The 20,346-nt window shown below is 39.3% G+C and overlaps 1 protein-coding gene across 40 annotated transcripts in view; it reads left to right on the top strand.

The window, feature by feature from the left end:
* adgrl2a (adhesion G protein-coupled receptor L2a) overlaps nt 1-20,346 on the top strand; it is a 127,241-nt gene that overhangs the window by 2,582 nt on the left and 104,313 nt on the right. For all 40 annotated transcript variants that reach the window (XR_533604.2, XM_008408083.2, XM_008408086.2 and 37 more), the window contains exon 2: nt 20,074-20,258. Coding sequence is in view for 39 of the 40 variants with exons in the window: in XM_008408083.2 (XP_008406305.1) it covers nt 20,183-20,258 (76 nt within the window). In the remaining variant the exon portion in view is untranslated. The remainder of the gene's footprint in view (nt 1-20,073; nt 20,259-20,346) is intronic.

Below are 20,346 nucleotides of genomic sequence, written 5' to 3' on the forward strand. Positions count from 1 at the left end.
TTTTTTTTTTTTTTTTTTTTTTTCTTCAGTCCACAGCAGGCTCGTCTCAGCAGTGAGAGTGAGTCCGGTTTCATGGAACTGCAGCTGCTCTTGATCTGCCAGAGCACCAGATAGCCTCGGCGAGCTGCTGCGTTCACTTCTGCTAGTGAATCGATACGGCACAGGAACATGTCTATGTAGGTCGGAGAACGACAGTGATGTATACTGCTCCGTTCCCAACTTTAAAGCCCGYGTTGTCACCGAATGTGACACTGAATGCGAGAGTGAACGGGTGAATGCTTCAAGATTTTGTGACTTGAAGAGATGTTCACTCTTTGTCTCTGCTTGGATATTTCTACCCTCGGATCAGCAGCTGGGTCACTATCCGTCGATAGCTGACTTGCTTGAAACTGATCGGAATGCTGCAATCCTATCTTCTTTAAGCCATTCAAGTCCAATCTTGTCTTYGTGGACCAATTTGTTACTGGTCAAATATAACATTAGCAAAAACAAACAAGATTTGCTTTATTTCTTTTCATGAGCCTCTCAGAATGTCTGAGAGGCTCAGACATTCATTGGAGCTTGCTGTCTACTCCGAGCAGCAATTGATGAACCAGTGTGACCGATTTTAAAGGTTGAGATGTGATTGAATAGATTTTTTTTTTTTTTATCCTTGCAAATTCACAGGGTAATGCTGCCTTGCTTTCATCCACATCGAATACCATTAAATTCTAGCTCATCCTTTTTGTCCTTCACGATCATCACAAGCCTTTGTTAGCAGACAGTGTGAAAGAAACCAGTTTGGAGTTGCAATCTGCCCAAATGATGTGTTAGTCGCTCCGTGGAGTATCAAGGAAATGATGGATGCTGCGAAAGCGTCAGCAAAAAAAAAAAAAAAAAAAAAAAAAAGAGACGATTGCAGGGAGTTAAGAGTGTTTAGATTTACATCCCATTGCTTATTTGGCGTGTAAATTGTGGGTTTGTGTTTTCAGATGCAATCTTTTCTGTTGCTAAACCACCTACGTGGAGCCATACTGTGCGGATAACTGCTCACTATTAAAGGGAATAAACAAGGCTGTAAAAGGAAAGCTATAGCAAATTTGACGTAACGTGCAGGCCTTTGGTGGGCCAGAACTTCGCCCCTTTTCATGACTGCTTTTATTTTACGATTGGCAATCAGTAAAAATGCCGTGCGCCACCGTGTTCCCCTCCCTACCATTTTGTGAAACATTTGTTTCCACTTGCTAAAGGCCTCTGGTGCAGCAAAGGAGGGCTGGGGAGGAGGGGAGGGAGGGTGGCTCAGTGCCCTCTGAAATGGCAGGTGAAACTTTCTGCTTGCCTAAATAATTTCCCAGCAGAACATTATTCTGCTAGGACACAGGGGCTGAAAGTGAGGCTCAATTCAAACTCTGGTGACAAGAAACAACACGGCTCTTAGTGGATGGCTCGCATGTCGAGTTCCTGAACGCTGGTTAAGTGGCAGCCTCCCTGAGTTCATCTGGCATGCCTTTTTCAATGCTTCACTCATTTTTTGCCTCTCTCAAAAGCACATGGAATAAAGGAAATTGACTGTTAAAACTCTTAAATTCCCATAACATTTTGGCTTGGTTTTATATGTGCAACGGTTGTGGAGAGAGGTATTGGCACTGTGTATTTTATGTTTAGTGGAATTCTTTTTATTTCTAATATTTTCTTTAATTTATAATGTTGCTTCAAAATGTAGTTTTGAGATRTTTCAAATATTAWAAAAGTGAAATAAATATGTAATTGCATGTTTCTGACGAGACAAAAATTTATAATTTAAAAAAAATAAATAAATCACATATTTCATAGACAAAATTAAAATAACAAACACACACATTAAATGCAGGCAATACTGACCTGAAATATATTTTACAATATCTTCTTTTAATTTTAGTAATTGTTTAAAAAAATAGGGTATTTCTTTATTATCACTGCCTTTCTTTTTACCTATACATTTGCTACTGCATATATTCAGATCCCCACAAATGCTGCTTCAAATATGAAGTTTACTCACTTACCCATAACAGATGCAGCAATACACATATTGTGTACAAGCCAYKTTAAGAAGTGCAATATGTGCAGCTAAATATGACCAAGTTTAGCTTCGATCAGGYTTTCAAGTATATGGATATATAWTGATCCCTTGATATATACAACAATGAAAATGTAGTTTAAAATGCAAAAGTAACAACTGTACTCCAAATAGTTTTGGGGCTTTGCAGATAAGAGGTTAATAATGTTAAGATAAATTCCAATTTTAATCACAATATTCTTTTTTATTTTTTTTTCCTTTCTGATAACGATAACTGATATGATTGCTCTTCCCTAAAACACACACACACACACACGCACGCACACACACACACACACATACATGGCATCCTCGTCTCATTCTTTGTGCCATGTGAACAGGACTTGTCCTTATCTGTGCACAGCTGCAAGACTATTTGGGAAAATATTCAATTTCTGTGTGACAGAGGAGAACCTGGGAGGCAAGGCTCTGAGCAAACAGCAGTTATTGCAGCTCTGCCATAGCAGCAGAGAGCGAGGCCTGGCTGGGAGACAGGGGGGGATCTGCGGACGGCTGCCAGGGGAAGGAGTAATGTCTCGGCTGGATTATAGGAGAGCGAGGCGCATCCACACTTAAAAGCCCCCCTTTTCCCGACACGACAGATCTGTTATTTTGGGATGGCGCGGGTAAACATGCCAGAGCAATATATTTCTCCCATTCCACCCTACTCTTGTCCTTGACAATTGTGACCGATTGGAATTAGGAAAAGTTTTGATCKCTATCATTTTTTTGGTAAGGATTTCATGTTCTGACKTGGATATTAGCATTTTCAGTTTGAGCGCTCCAAAGTACCTGGTAAACTGTGCTAAATATTTGATTATYATCGTACCTCTGTTTCATTGGCAGGGATTCGTTTTTAATGTGGTTATTCTTGGCTGTAGTTGAAATCCGTCAGACGACACTTACCTTTTACCAGAAACGACAAAAAGTGTGCTTTTGCAGAGGATAAAAGTCAAGAGATAGAAAATTCAAAAAAACTTTAAAAAAAAAAAAAGGTTGTCCGTCTAAGATGACGTCYTGGGTTTAAGATTGGAAAAGCAAAAATTATTTGGGTTATCAAATACAGAAAACAATAAAGCTAAGCTGTAGAAAAGTGTAAGCAAGCACTCCCAAACACAGTGAACTGGCTAGTTAAAATCCTCCCTGATTTCAGTGTACTGCTTGATGTTTTTCTATGTATAATCATGGCTCCTTCTCCTCTCTCTCAAGACTTTCTGTGTTTGGTGGCTTTCGAGGTCTGAGACTTTGATAAATGATATTTTATTGTACAGTATTTAGTATGGGAGTGTGGTGGCTTTGTTCTTGTGGAATGGCTGCCAAGTCAGATGGAGTTGCGCGTCTGGTCTGGGAGTTTCAGAGGAATATCACAGGGATGGTAAGTTGCTAAAAAAACCAAGCTAATCAACAAAATAATTGTCTTCTCAATTGCCACCATGCCAGAGACATCAAACACAGCCAGGGTTGAAAAAACAATCAAATTATCTTTAATGATTCCACACGCTGATAGATGAGGGCTCATGACTCGGTTCCGCTCATGGGGCGACCGGCCGTATGTGAGGAGGCACGACTTTGTGGCGCTCATAAATTCTGTGTATGTTTTAATAATTCGCAGAGATATCAGCCTTTCACCTGTAATGAAAACAAATTTATCCTATTATGTGGGTTTTGGTGGTGAAACACACAGTCTAGTCTATTAATTTCCTGCAGTGAATTATTAGTCCTGCTGCTTTCATCTTCTGCAGCACCCTCCATGTGTGGTCCGCAAAAACTGTTTCTATTTCCTTTCCAAACTAAAGTTTGGCCCCTGCGTCTACTCTGGTCCCCACCCCTGCCCCTCTTCTCCATACTCGCTCTGTCTCAGCCTCTCTCTGTGTAGATAATGTCTCTGCAAATGATTTTACCGCCCTCATTGAGGCTCCTTCCAGTAATTGAACAAGCAGAGACTGGGTGCTTTACTGGAAAACAATTGTCATTATTATCTCGGATCTCCACTGTACGCGGAGAGTCAACAAAACATGGAGCTGTACTGRAATTTTTTGGGCTATCTTGAAAGCCTGAATCAAAGATAGGGGATCTGGTATGCTTTCTTACGTGGGGAAAAAAAAAGTTGAAGAGAAAAGATGAAAAGCAAATGAAAACTACTGCCGTAACTTTTCCAGCCTCAGATTTAAATTCATGTCTTGCAGGAATCGCATGAGGTAAAGTGGAGCCCTGGGTGGTACTTTGTTGACTTTTAAACTAGGCTTGCAGAGAATATGCTAATGATTAATCTAAAACATTCTTTTACGCAGTGACAATACTTATTTCGATAATTAGCACAAAATGTGCACTAATTATGTAATTATAAATAATTACAYGTAGGATATTGTTTTACATATTTGCATGCTTATTCTTTTTATAAAAATTTAAGGATGGAAAAAAAAATAACATAAATGAAAATATGAATATGTCCTGGACTCCATACTGCAGTGTGATTTCTTAAGGTAGGAAGCTGTGTTTTCTGGCAAGACGTGTGGAGCTTTGATTGCGCCGCCGTGAAGCAGAATTGACCTTGTGTGTCAGAATGAGCTTTTTCTGCACCCTGTTTCGCGCGGAGCACTCTTAGAGCGAAATGGCCTTAGGAGGAGTTGTTCCTGACAGAGATGCATTGTCTCAGCCAGCCAATAAACCACGGCACTGAGTGGCTACATCTGTGAACCTCATCTTGACTACAGTGTGGGGCTAGCAACAACACGGCAACTGTCACAGCTGCACCTGCTGCTGTCTCAGTACAGAGCCTCCCTCTCTGCTGCCCACAGTGCCGCATCACTCGCCCTGCCGTGACAAGCCAGAGGCGATGGTCTGTGCTTGGGTCAGCTGGAGAGAAACTTCTAGGGAGAGTGTTTTGAAGACAGAGGACAAAGTGTCAGACCTGAGAGAAGATGTTAGGATAAAAATTCTGCCCTGAGGGCCCAGATTTGGTTCTGTTGGAGCTTGGATGTAAGATTCTGTCTGTAAAGCATAGCAGAGTTTAGGAGTGCTGGCTTGGTGAAATCTAGCAACATTGCCCRCCTATTCAGACCACAGTTTTTTCACACACTCCTGATTGTGAATAATAAAGCCATTATTATTTTTGCTAACCAATGTGGTTTCACGTGATGCTTAAAGTAGATATATACGGTATAAAAACACATAAGCCAATATTGTTCTTGCAAAAACGCTAAACACTYGAAAATTTAAAATAAGAAGGACAAAATATGCTGCGGAAAACGACTGTTGCGCTGATTGTGCGTGATAACACAGCCATCATGCTGTCTCAGGAAAAATAAATAAATAAAAAGATTATTGGAAGAGAAATATGTCGAAAGGATTTTCAGCCAGGGGAAGTGATGCAACATGTCCACTTTCCTGCCAAATTGAACTTAGGAGTGTGAAAAGAAATGCAGGGACATGAGGACTGGGGCTGACGTGCATGCAGATAGTGTGGGATTAACACAGATTGAGCGACAGTGGCCGGTGACTTCTTTTTACAGCTTTGCTTGTACAGCTGTGCCAGGCCGGGCGTTCACAGCTGCCTTTTGGTTCCAACTCCTCCTCCACTGTTGTAAGGGAGAGGTAATGAGTGTCTTAAATACTGTAGTCAAGTTGCTCCACCGGTGTGTGTGTGCGTGTGTGTGTTTGAATGGAGATGTGAAATTATTCGGGCATTTTGAAATTCAGAATGCTTAATATCGACACCTCATCGCATCTCCCTCCTGATCTGATCTCTTTGACAACAGTACAAGAAAAATACATCCACAGACTGCCCTAATAATTCATCATGCCTGTTTCTAAATGAGGTGTGAGGCAGCTCTGCTGGTGTGAATTCTGCTATAAATCACACATACTCTCGCTGCTTTATCCATTAGACCGACCTGTTTGTCTAATTCGGCTTGTGAGTCTTGAGCAGACTGATGTTAGTAATTGAGATGAGTGTGGGAACTGAAGCTTTTGCTTCGCATTGACATGTTGTTTTCTGTGAGGGAAATGTGGACGAGCAAGTAGTGAAAAGGTTGCTAACATTTCAAGTGGGGCTCATGTCAAATGCTTATTTTACTTTTTGTCAATTGTCAATTATTTTTTCTGCTGTCTGAGTGGGAACTACATTTGCAGTCCTTTAAATTAAATTACTCAATCTTAACAGCAAAGACGTATATTTCTGTGTTTTTACACATCAAAGCTCCCTTAAAAAATCTTACATTTAGTCTGCTATTTGTTTTTTTTTATTAGATGCAAAAATAGGTTAGGGTAATGATTTTTTTTAGACTGTTAAATGTATGCTGCAATAAATAAATGAACACAAATAAAAAAAAAACATATGAGTATACTAAGAATTTCTTTAAACATATGTTTTGCTTGTAAATTAAACATCTGTTACTGCAAAAGGGCAGTGATGTGTATGTGTGAACTACAGTGTTATTTTATCAAAGCAGGTTTAATGATGACAGATGTACATCTATGTCAAAGCTGAACAAACTACACTACTGCATAAAAGCCCAGCAACCCACAATTCATTTTTAGCTTCTGCATCAGCAACTGAACCAATGTGATGAGTGCTGTTCTGTAGTAGTTGATGGAAGTGTGGAAAAAAGAAAAGCTGTGTAAAGAGGACAGTCAAACGGAGAACAGTTTTCGAGGAGAGCGGTGGTGGTGCAGAAACATGCATTTTTTTATTTATTTTTTTTACATTTATTTATTTTTTTCATTTCGTCATTTCAAAAAGTAGAGCCGGTGGAGTTTCTGTCATTCATCAGTCTGACCTGATTACCAGTGAGTCTGGAGTGAGCTGACAGGATACGGCTCTCGCAGCTATTACCATCAGGCGGGCCCCGGGGTAGGCGGGGAGGTGTGGGCAGGCTCGGAGAGGCCAAGAACTGAGGGATGGAGAGGTTTCCCTTGTTTTAACTCGGCGCATATCTCTGAATGCGTTCGTTTTGTCCAGTTATCTAGCACACTGTTAAAAGATCTGGCCAAGATTAGCACTTGCTTTGAAAGCAGCGGTGCTGAAATGTAGCTACCAGACATCGCAGCACAAACTACCAGTGAGGGAAACCTGGGAATGGTTTCCTCACTGCTTGTGCTGGTTTACTCTTTACAGCAAGAGCTGAAGAAGGGATCTTTTATTTTGTCACCTAAAAGGGCGGTTGAGGTTCTCTGCATAATGAAACCAGTATAGGAAGAGGGGGGAGGGCTTCACGGCATAACTCAACTACAGTGGGGACATTTTCTTGTTGCGTTGAATGTTCATATATATAAATGAAAAAAAAAATATATCAAGATGGCTACAGTTGTGCGTGTATGTAATGGCTCTTAACCGGAGTGCTAATTGTTACTGTAGATATTTTGATCCATAAGCCTTACAAGAATTACAGGCAGAATATTCAAAAGGCTGTGAATGAATATTTATAAACTAGAGATGAAAATGTTCCTTTGAAGTCATGTTGCTGTTTTTAACTGGTGATTCGCAGTAACATTTATTTCAGTTTTTTTGGCTCTGCAAGGAACAACAATCTAAGATGCATGCTGTTTAAACATATTTATTTTTCATCTTTTACTGTTTAAATCCTTTACTCCTTAAATTATTTATTTATTTTTTTTGCTTGTGCTGGGCTGAAAAACACATTCAGATTGACAGTGGAAAAAAATGTTAGGTTGCACCTGTTCACTCGTGTCAACCTTAACCAGCTGCTGTTTTTACTTGTTTTTCAGGGACAATTTAAAAATGATTTCCTTGTTTGAAGTAGATGGCTTTGGAACATTTCATTTCTCACTTGAGGCGAAGGAAAATAAAGTCTTGCTCTTAAATGTTGTGGCTTAAGAACCCTCTTGCTGCGTAAATATATCTTTAATACAGAGATAGCTTTTGTTTATCACGTTAGTTAGTTGTTTATCAGCTAAGCTTAAATTCTAAAGTAGTCTATAGGCATAGAACTGACATTTTCACTTTTTATAATAATTTTAAGTAAAAATGCCACCGTTTTACTGTGTTATTGTATTACTAGAAAAATATGTGCATGCAACATAATTTTTACCTGCTTTTATAAAAAAACAAAAAACAATTACTGCACCAAAAGCAATTTAACAGATCAATTATTACATTTTTAATAATTGTCACATTTATGTACAAGTATTTAGATTTTTCTTTTTAAGTTTCTGAAATTAAGATTATTAATCATGGATAAGAAGTACAATGTTGCGGTTCCGAAACAACAAAAATAAAATTTTAGCATGGTAGCTGTAGCTCTAACAGTCTAGCTTCTATGGCGCAACTATGTTTTTCGTGAAAATAGCAGTTAGAAAATAGCATAATAGTCTTCTTTAAGCCACCTGACTGGTAGAGGGCAACATCTGATGGGGGAGGGGCAACGCATCATTATTCTATGCTCCTTTCAGCCAGAAAACACTCGTCATTCTAACACTTTTTCTGGAACCTCATAGAAAGTATTGTAAATAATAGAAACGCCACAAAGAACCAAATGTACTTTTTTTAAACTAGACGTGAGTCAGTGTGAGACTCTTGCGACATAATAACTGTAGATACAATGCGTTTCCCTTTTGTAACAAAAAAAAAAAAAGAATGCATCAAATTAAAACAAATACAAATATTCCTACTTCTCCCAAATTACCACTGCTCATTGTTTGTGACATTAGTAATGAAGTTAAATTTACATATAGACTTGAGAAAAAGTTGATACATTAGCCAGTTGGGCTACACACTCTGCTGTCATCTGCTTTTCAGTCATCCCGATCCCAGCATGTGAACTGTAGTATCAAAACAGCAATACTTTAATAAGAGTAATTCAATTCTGAAAATATATCCAAACAGGAATCCGTATTTTTGTTGCAAATGAAGAAAAGATACAGTAGCTGTCTTTCAGATAGTTGACAAGCAGTGCGAGTAACAGGTGGGGGAGGAGCAGCACTGCATTACTCTGTGCTCTGATCACTCCTGACACTTTCTCTGGCTCCTCATTAAAATGTCTTTGAAACCGTAACTTTTTAGAACCTTGATATACTGTATTACAAGGAACCGGCTCATGCCCGTAATCTACTATTAAGTTTAATGAAATTCTGGTTTGCAGCTCTGCTCTGAATGGTCAGTCTTATTAGGAAACCTCCCCAGCACGGGTTCTTGTGCAAGCACTACACTCTTTCACTCAGACTTTTCTTTTATTACAATCACTCCATATTCATAGCGAGTCTTACCCCCCTGTTATTATTGTGTGCAACTTAAATTGTGCCAATTATACTTCAGTGGATTACCTGCACAGAGACACACAGATTAGAATCTGCTTCCTGCTAGCTCCCATCGTGGCAGTTCAAAAGTGCGACCTGAGTGGCAGCCCGCTATCGTTTGCCAGGGCACAAAATTGGTCAGCCTCTTAGAATTTGTTTGGGAGTATGAATCCCTTTGGTATTCAAAACAGGGTGGGTCTTATGACAGGGAGATAATTTCCCTGTGAATGTTTTATCACTGGGGCCGCTCAACAGTCTCTTGTATCTGCTCGCTCACTCCCCTTGTATTTCCAGATTTCCTGACTTTGGTCCAGATTTTCATAAGAAAGTACACACGAAGAAAGGCCCCTGTTTGTTTCCCCTTCCCTCCCCTTTTTTTGTTATCACAAAAGAGCAAACACATTTTCAACGTACACAAGGTGCAGAAGCAGTGATTGCTGTATCAAGTGTCCTGCTGTGAGTGGCAGAGGATGATAACATAAGCCACAGACCAATTTACATTCCCGCCCCCCCCCCCCAAATTATGTCAAGTCTAAATCAAGGTGAGTTGGGTGTTTTCTGGAAATTTTTAAAATTTCCTTTTCTTGCCTTTAAGGAAATTTTTTATGGCTTTAACATATTTTTGGGGTGTGTGTGTGTGGGGTGTGTGTGTGTGGAGGGAGGGTGATTTTTGCCAAATATAAGTCTCACACATTCAGTATGGTTAAAGACACAAGTTTCCCTCTTAGCATCTATAATTGACATTTTTAATAAAACATTATTTTGTCACATGTAAATAAAAAAACAAAAAACAAACCTCAAATAGGATGGATCCTTTGAACATACAGGACTGACAACCGACTACACCCATTGAAACTGGGAGATGGAACAAACCAATCTGTGCTTGTTTGCATCACAATCCCACTCGGGATGCTGATGTTATGCAAATGAGCAAATTGGAGAAGGCTCAGCTCCCAAACTGTCCTCTCTCTTTCACGGCTGAAGGTGGGAGAGGGCAAAGGAGTAGTGACACTGGGACAGCATGAAGGAAATCTAATAAAGCAGCCGGAAAATTCAAAGCAACTTAAATTGTACCCGCTCCTGTCCTGGCGCTGTTTGTGCATGCCACATTAGCTGCGTTTTCGTTTTGTGCGCCGTGTTTCATCCCGTTTTTATTGTTTAAAAAAAAAATAAAAATACTTCAAGGAAAAGGATTTTGTTTCAAGAGGGGGAAAATGCAGTTTAGAGTTTTTCTATGCATTTGGGAAGAGCGGGTGAATATCCCTTCATCGGATTTAACAATCACCATTATACCTGTCAGGGCAGTACTGAGTGAATATTTAAGGCTGACAAGTGATTGCATTCAGGAAAGACTACACCCACCTTCTTTTGTCTGAGCTTCCTGACAAGACACAGTGCTATACCTTGTCTTAGCATGACATACGCCGCTTTCTCTCTCTTTTTTGACAAAGGCATTCGTTCCATCTTTCTAGATTGAAAGTAGATATGGCAGCACAGGGATAGAAATATGCAAGCAGGCTGCATTGCATCCACTCCACCACTGTAATTGTTTTTATGTCGTATTGCTTGTGCTGCAAGGGTGAGGCCCTCTTTCTATTTTAGTGACAACTGAGATTATGCAGCGTCCCCCACCTTATTTTGCCTGTGTTTGTCCTTGCTCTGAGCTACAGAAAGGTTAAAAGCTTCAATTAGAAAATGAGGCGAGGTTGGCGACATTTTGTGCGATGTCTTAGATTTCGGAGGAATTAACAAGACTTAATCTTGAGCCTTGTGTAAAGATTTTGCTTTTCCAGGAAATTTAGAAATAGTGTGAGGTGAAAATGAGGTGAAATTATTTGACTGGTAAACGTGCTATTCACAAAGCAGACATGTAGCTGAATGAGCCAACAAAGGAGACGCAGCTTTCGTTTCTCTCAAAGATAATAGTGCGGTCTCTCTTTTGTTTCTCAATGCTAAGATGAACAAAACATAGAATACAGAAAACAAATGACTTACTGTCCCGCTTGCCTGGTTGCAAATGTACATTTTCTTCTCACAAGTCATCTTCTCAGTTACCTTCGTTATGTTTTGTGTTGCTGCCCACTACCTGAAAAATTAATCATCCTGTTTAATAACGCCTCATGATCACAGTGCATTATTGATGAAGAGATCCTTAATAGAGAAGACGGAGCCAGTTTTTACTATTCATTTTAAAGAGAAGGGAAGAAGGTCACATACGTTGCTTACTTGTACATCTTGGGGTAAATGATGAGTATTACTGCAATAGACTGAAAAGAGGCCAAGATCATTTTTGACTCCAAAAGATCTGCAAAAACGGCTACAAAAACACAGATAACAGAAACTGAATCATCCAGATCCATTTTAAGTTAATGTGTACCCCCAGTTTGTAGACAAGCCATGACATTTTCTCTTGCCTGTCTTTCATTTTGTAACATAAGTACGCAATTTCATAACACCTGTATTTAATGCACTTGATAGATATGTGTTTTGTTGGGCAGACAAATACCAATAAACTGTCTCAAAGCCCACTTTATTTAATTCTACACTGTTTTGAAGGATCATAAAATTACTGTTTCCATCGACTGTGACTGCACAGCACCAATGAAAGATCACAACCGCAAAAGTTTGACAGTATTACTGTATTGGCAAACAGTTTTATACCATGTGTAAATGGTATGATGTAATTGCTTTTGTTTAACACACATACCAATCAGCTCATAGCTTTCAACTTGTAGTTTTAAAGCAGGCTAATGGGTGGTGCTCCATTAGTTTTACAACTTGAATCTCTCTGTTTTTTCATCTGTAAATATTCCCAAATAGCCATGTTTGCCTTCAGTGTATGCACGAGAAAGCCCAATAGCACGTCTTTCAGCTAGTTTATTTTCAGTGGTCAGCAACAAGTGATGGAGCACAACTTCATTATTCTGTCCCAACAAAATTTCCAGCTGCTCTGTTATTTACTCTTTCATCTTATTCTAATGGCTTTATATTTTAGGAACTGTATGATGTATTTGGGTTTCTTTATGATTCATTTAAACAAGATTAAAAATACAACATGCTCAACACCCTAACAAAGGCCATTAAAGTTTTTAGACACTGTGACCCAAAATGGTACATTTCTTCTTTAACTTTGCTTAGCAAGGGATCAGTTTTTACGCTCATTTTTGCAGAAATCAGCATGGATGAAGACAAGCTGAAATATAGAAGACATTTCTGGATTTATTGTTACTGCACGTCGATCCAGTTTGACTAATATTACTTTGGCAAACTGGATCACACACATGCAAAAAATGTCTTTTGTGGTGTCCTAAAGTGTTCCTTGGACACCAACCATGCTAAACATTTATGTGCACAAACTAATTGGATTTGGCTTGTGGACAAAGACGTATACACTTTGTACTGCATTCGCTGTGGGTGTTTCAAGGTGAATCATGGTGTGTCAAGGACTTATTGGACTTGATTGGCAGGCACTATCACCATGAGATGCCCATATAATGGCAGGGCCCTTCGTTCCTGACCTGCCCATTTATCTTGCTGTATTAATGTCAGCCTATTAATTCCTAAGCGGAGGAACATTTGGCAAAGACACCGTTAACAGTCTTGGCTGAGTCACTCTTATCTCAGCAGACCTGAAAGGAATAGTTTTGTGCTATCAGTGAGTGGAAATGACATTTTGAAACTTCATTCGAGATAATCCACTTCACTTCCTGGTAAAACATCAAAATTAGAACAAAAAAACTGATGGAAGATGTATTAAAACTATGCTATAGTGAAAAAAATCACCTTGCTATAATCCGTGTGGACAGACAGGTGTGGATATCTTAAAATGCTAATAGGATTTTTTTTCCATTGCTGGAATGATTATGATGAGATATGTATATATGTAATGTCAGAAATCAGTTCTGACAATTGTTCCATTGTAATGACAATATCAATTCCATATATTTTATTCTTGATGCATAAATGGGAATACATTTGTGATTTCTGCATTTTCTTCTTAGATTTAAAACTCTTTCCAATTTGAAAAAAAATCTGCAGTTTTTCTTTTTTCTCTTTAACATGTAATTGTTCTTTGAAAAACAAAATGAAATAGGTCAAAATTGCATCATCAGGTCACACATTTGAGAAACTGGTATTGACCAGTAAAAAAAAAAAAGATTAGTGCATCTCTAGTTAAAGAGTCCTCCAGGTTTGTTAAAAAAGGGAAAAGCTTAAATGTCACAGTTTTCCTAAATAGAGTTGTAGCTCTTGCTGTTCATTCCATAAACTTTGCTTCCAATGGTCAGTTCATTTAATTATATGAATATATATATATATATATATTTTTTTTTTTTACCTCTAAACATATTGATGTCTTTCCCGGGTTTGGCTTTGTTTAGTTGCAGTATGTCCGGACCAGGAGGAAGAGCTCTAATCGATTAATTGAGTGGCTCATAAAAATGATGAATAGAGGAAACACTAAGAGCAATGAGCATGACATGCACCACGCTTCTGTCACACGCTCTGTCTGTTGTTTGCCACTGCGTATTTAGTGGAAGCGTGCCCTGCATTTGAGGTAGGCAATGATTCATCACATTACCATCCGCAGGACTAAAAACAATTGTTTTTATGTCCTCTCAGATGATGAAATGGATTTGATAATACCTTAAAGTCATAGGTGGTTGACTGAGCCAGTGGATCTGAAAGAGACATAAAAAAAAAAATCTCAGCTGGCATACTTGCATAATAAGGTCTATGTTTTTTATATTTCAAGACACCTATATGGGTTCCTTCTGTTTTCAAACACATCTGATCTTTTTGGCATTGTCCTCTGTCAGCCCCCAAMTTCAGCCCCACGCTGCTCCCCTGCTGAGCTGTCCTGTCGCGCAGCATGCATGTTTGACCTGGTCTTTCACAGGCTTAGGTCCTGTCAGGGTTCAGGGACTACGTTTGGGGCACCGGTAGTCACACAGCGTTTGGTTGGGTGTCACTCAGCTCCTTCGACTCTAGGCCGCTCTCAATCATTCCCTCCGTGGAGGCGTCGGCCTCTGATTCCTCTCTGCCCGATATCTGACTCGGCGGGGCTCCACGACTCATCTGATCGCCAACCCTGATCTCTCCATGGCTGAGTGTGAATTTTCTGATTTGCCCTTGCAAATTGTACATCTTCAGCAGAGTCAAAGCAAGGAACCCAATTGCTTTTGGAGGAATATATTTCCTGTACAGCTGAGACAGTGTATTTTTGACTGAGTCTTCTGTCCCCCGGTATTTCTATTTTTTCTTCGTCTTTAAATCGGGCAACAAAATCTGAGATACCCGGAGCCTCGTAGGATATATGAATTCATGTATGAGGAATGCTGTTAGGAAAACCAAGTAGAAACCAAGTGCACTACTTTTATTTCAACTTGTGTTGCTCTGTTCCTCAGGATTTACATTTCAGTCGATCTCTGCTCACAATTTCCTCCCCTTGCATTTCAGTGATATTCTGTGGCAATTAACATCCCAACTTTTTTCTGAGTTTTTTTTCTTTTTTTTTAAGGTTGAGGGCTAATTCGAGGGTCAAGCAAGACTTGCAAGCTGTCAGCCTTTTATTGTCTCTGAAGTCCCCCCTCCTCCACTCAAGCTCTTTATTCTAGGTCCCCCTTCATTCTCTCGGACCCTGTTTTAGAGAATGGTCCAACTCTTCTTCTATTCTCGTGTGACCCTCTAACAACTAGAGATGGACAACTGGGAGCTTTGTCTTAGAAGCCTAACATTCTTTTCACATCTGCCTCTTGTTTTCAGACCCCCCACTGCATTTAAATTTCAAACTGTCCTGAACCAACCTTCCTTCCCTCCCCACTAATAGCTCCCTTCCTCCCAGTTACTAAGCCTTTTATTTTCTTTCTCTTAAAAGGACCAACTGCTTCCTATTTTTGCATATTTGACACTCAGTTGTTGACTATAAACCATTCTGTTGTATTGTGAGTATATGGAGCGCACATATGTTTAAAGCCTGTGGGCCCACGCCCCTGTGGCTTCCCAATTTCTCAGGGTACTTAAACATCTGTCTGGGCCAGCTTCATATTTAGCCCGAGCTGTGTGTTGTCTGCCGCCATCTTAGTAATCTGTGCTTAAAAATCACAGAACATTGGCCACTGGTCATGTGTGCAATGAATAACAAGCAGTGTTGTTGTCGTCGGTCCGCTTCCGTCTGTTCAGAAACTCCAAATACAGCGGCGCATTGTTACTAAAGACTAAACTTGTTGTGCAGTTTCACCTAAGTCGCTGGGCATACAGAAAGCAAGCTGAGGTGGGATTGCCGGCAGTTTTCTGTTATGAGGCGGAGAGACAAAAAAGGAACCCCCAGCTGAGAGGGGAGACCTCAACTCATTTAATGAGGAGAACGGCAGTCAGGCAGTCTCCCCACAGCCTGCGCCTTTGGTGTCTCAGCATGTTAAACACTCACAGCATGAAGCAAAATATATTAAAGTATAGGACTGTTATCGTCAATTTACACAACACCCCAACCCCCCACCCTGTACAAGGAATCTACATTCTGCGTATCTTTCGTAGCAGGGGGTCTCTGCAGGCTTGAAGACAAAACTGTCAAAGGCATCTCGTCTTTTGTCTTCACATTCCGACACATGACTCCTGTTGAGTGTGCTTGCTTTTGTTGCTGTGCAGTGATGACAAGGCAGGAGAAAGAATAATCATACTGTTTCAGCACTCCTATCTCAGACTGAGCCTTAAAATGATTGTTTATGTATAAATATGAACACCTTCAGCCACTGACGCAAACAATCATCCAAAGACACAGACTAAGCTCTGGCCATTATGAGATCAAACTGATAACCTTGAATGAAAACACATGATCTAACTGCTTGTATTTAAAACCAAAAAACAACTATTCTGCTTACTGCTGCAAAATCCTAGCAATTTACTGATTATTATGGCTTGATATGAAGAACATTTTGTTGTTTCTGTATTAGTTTTTGACACATTGTCGAAGATGTGTGACAAAAGCATTTTTTTTTTCAAATACTGGCATAAAATTTCCACAAAATGATTAAAATTACTCTGTTTTGTACCACAAATTAACTTAACCAGTGACTGTGGTAAATCCACTCACATTTAGACATCATTTGGAAACAAAGCAAAATATTTTAGTTTTACAAAATATACCTGTTTATGTGGACAGGGCTTAAATAAATTTACTGAGATATTATAAGCATCTAAGTGAATCAATTTTTTTAAACGTTTTAGTCACAGCTGAGCTGTTAAGTAGCTCATGCTTAACTGAATATTTTTACATTAAGCAAATTTTATTATTCAATTTTTCAGCTAATTGGGGTAGAATGACTTTATATTTTGTGACGTCTTTTTTAAGAGACACCTGAACTACACGTTTGTGCTGGTTTTAGCTTGAACTGTGTGTACAATTCGCTTAAATAATTCATCACTACCAGATTAAGGTGATACAGCAGTTGCTGAAATAATGGCACCATATCTAGGTTGTGGTAGGTGCTTCGAGGTTTCTAGCAAGCAGACCGTACTTCCGATAGTACCTGTACTTTTAAATTATACACCAATTAGAGTATTGGCGTCTGTGATTTTGGAAAAATTATTTTTTTATTTAATTTTTTGTATCTGATTCGTAAAATAATCATCTCTGCAATAAGTTGTCTTATTTCAAATTTAATTGTTTCAAATTAAGCTTCTTAAAATGTGTTTATTAAATACATAAGAAAACTGAGCGCATATTATATGAACCAAGTAAATATTTTAGTTAGAGAGGATTTTCAAAATATATCACTTTATGCGAGGAAGCATAAGGATTAAATTGGATTATCATCATTAAGTACATATATTCTAATCTAAGAACAAAACAACAGGCACTAAGACTTTGTGCCCGGATGAGAATTCCTAATCCTATATACTGAGTAAAAAGCCTTACTGTGGAGACAATCAGCTTAAGGTCTCATTATAATGTATGGCCCGTGAGTGTGGGCAGTAGCCACTTCCCAGATATATTTAATTGGTGCCACATGCTCTAATAAAAAGCAAGTGGTAGAGTTTTGTGGCAATCCAATATGTTTGGTCTCTGTGATCAGCTTTCATTTGTCAAGCCTCACAACTGCACATTATTCCTCTGAAACTAAATACGCTGTGGCCGTGTGTGTTCTGCTCCTGTTAACCTCTCTTAATGGCTCTAAAATTAGAGGTCTCAGGTGAGGAGCAATGTCATACCAGATGAACTGATTATGGCAGGTTTAATTATAACTTTGGCGGCAAATGCGTGCGCTCTGCATGTTTTCTCGCTGATGAATTATTACGATGCCTGAGAACTCAGACAAAACAGATCAAAGAGCCTTCAGGCGCTGGTTATCCTCCAGCATGGAGGTGACAGCTGAAGCTGATTTGTGCGGTTCTGACTGTACATAACAACACAAATCCTCCCTGTCTTCTCTGTTGAGTTTTTTTTTTTCTTTTACATTTGCTGCTAGTGTGAGCTGTATAAAATTCGCTCCCTCGAATCTTAAACAATCGCAAGCTGTAGACATACAAAAAAAAAAAAAAAGGAAATGGTGTTTTTCAATGTGGAAAAAAAAGAGAAAACTGTTTCTAATGGGGTCCTGTGTGCCTTGTTGCCCAAGCGATGCCACATCCCATGGCGAATGTGCTAATGGTTCATGGGAGCAAGAGGATGGAGCTTAACCCAGCGGTGTAAACACACAGACAAAAGGGAGCCGTTAGTAGTGTGAAACACATGCCTGGGCGTGCAGGTAAGCATTGGGTTTCACCACACACGGCTCCACCACTGGATCCACGGTGGGGAGGAGGTCATCTGCTTTTGTAGCGGAATGAGAGCAAAACAAACTTTCAGGCTTATACTACCGAGACAGGTATGGATGAGGTGGGAAGGGGAGGAATTCTGGTTTGGAGAAATGTCAGAGAGAAGGGCGGGGGTGGTGAGGGTATAGATCGGAGAGATAAAGTGGTTTGTGGTCAGTCTCGAGACAGAGAAGTGACCATTTGTTTGGCAGTGTTTGTTTATTTGTCTTGGGCACCGGGGAGAAAACAGGCACAAAACTTAAGGGTAGATGAGAGTGCTCTGACTTTTTAACCTCTGTTGGAAGTGAAATTCCCCTGCTAGAATTAGATCCACATCAAGAATTCACATGAATAAATCCAACTTAGGTTTTAGCATTTTTTTTTTTTTTTTTGTCAAAGTTCAGTTTCAACTTTGTTTACTTTGGGGAATAAATCATAAATTTTAAAATGATGAACCTCAGCTGCCATTGGATAAACATTTTTAAAATTAACTTTCATTCCACACTAAAAATTAGATTATCATAATAACCATGTGGAAAAATATTGTATTATGGTATCTTTGCAAARATTTGTGACAAGAATGTTTGCTATCATCTTATTGCCTTGGTTCAATACTGAAAAACAACAATATGCCCAGGACTAAAACAATAATTGGCATTGATTAGTACAACTCATGCAATGTATGTGGTTTCCAAAATGTAAGATTAATTTCTACTAGATTTAGTAGAAGCTTCAAAGTAAATGTCCTCATTGTGGAGAATATTATACATGTTTGCCCATTTTTGACTTCATTTTCTTTTTTTTAATCAAAATAGGAAATTCATTTTAGTTTATAAATGATTTGGGCAAGCTTTTTAGGTACTTTGCAGTCAAGTGCTTAACAGATGTGCCACGCGTGGCTTTCTAGCACTAGTTTTAATAAAACCATGGGACTCTGTTGGTTTTCAAACTGTAACTGTCAGGGATTTTTGGAACAATTTAAAATATTTTCAAACATCAGAAAATATTCCACTGCTAGAATTAGATCCATATCTAATTCTAGAGGCAGATGAGGGGTAACAATTACGAAAGACCCAGCATTATAATTGTTGGCATTATCAAAGACCACAAGACGTTGTTGGTTTCTCAGTTAAATGGCTGCAGATCTTAGGAACAATTTAATCATGTTTTTCTTGTTTGTTTTTGAAATCTTTTAAAAATCTTGGTTAACATGATACCAGGAACCAGCCCATGTTTTTTTTTTGTACTGTGGGACTGTAATTTACATAAACATTATGTAGGAATCATGATGTGCTCTGTCACACAGTTGGTAGCACTGTTGCCTTTCAGAAGGAAGGCCCTGGACTGAAATCCTGACAGGATATCAGTGCAGGGCTTTCTTGAATGTGTGTGCCTGGTTGCTTGTCCTGTGCGTTTCTGTGTTGCCCTTTGATGGACTTGTCCAGGGTGCACTCTGCCTCTTGCCCAATAACAGCTGGAGATAGGACCAACCCATTCACAACACCATAAGCAGGAATAGACAATAGATGAATGGATATTTTCTGGATCACTTAAAAAAAAACAACAACAAAAAAAACACATATACATATGTTTAATGAGGTTAGTATCACTTAGGTATTGCTCATGAGGGAATGGACAGGGTGGGGCACATCTGTTTCAACACAACAATGCCTGCTCTCACCCTGCTCCCCCAGCCTACTGGTGAAATGTTTAGTATTTAGCTGCCATTAAGGGATTTCTCTCTTGAGGATTATTGACCTTCTGGGCTTATTTTAGTGGTGTGCGTGGGTTTGTAGCATTTCACAGCTTAAGGTTTGTCACATCTCTTCATTGGAATGTGAATGAAACATCAAGGGGCTTCAGAACGCGAGTGTATTCCTCAGGGGCAAAGCACACGTGTGGACTAAATTTCATAACTGAACTAAATGATGTCTTTTTGGTCTTTGTTGCAGGGAAGAAGATCGATAATGAGCATCTCTGAGACCAGTTGGCTTGGGCTTTTCTGATCAGAAGCTGTTACCCACAACACTAACCTGCCACAAATCATCAATACTCAGCACCATGGCATGCAGCCTGCGGACACTACACACCTTTTGCTGGTTTCTCATCACTCTAAACCAAGTACACTCCACAGAGGGTAAGTATATCAGAGTTTTGTCTTTGCTGGCTTCTTAAAATTATACTGATTTATCATGTCTTTTTTTTTTGTTGTTGTTCTGAATAAG

This window comes from Poecilia reticulata, linkage group LG4 (genome assembly GCF_000633615.1).
Source record: "Poecilia reticulata strain Guanapo linkage group LG4, Guppy_female_1.0+MT, whole genome shotgun sequence".
Taxonomy (NCBI): domain Eukaryota; kingdom Metazoa; phylum Chordata; class Actinopteri; order Cyprinodontiformes; family Poeciliidae; genus Poecilia; species Poecilia reticulata.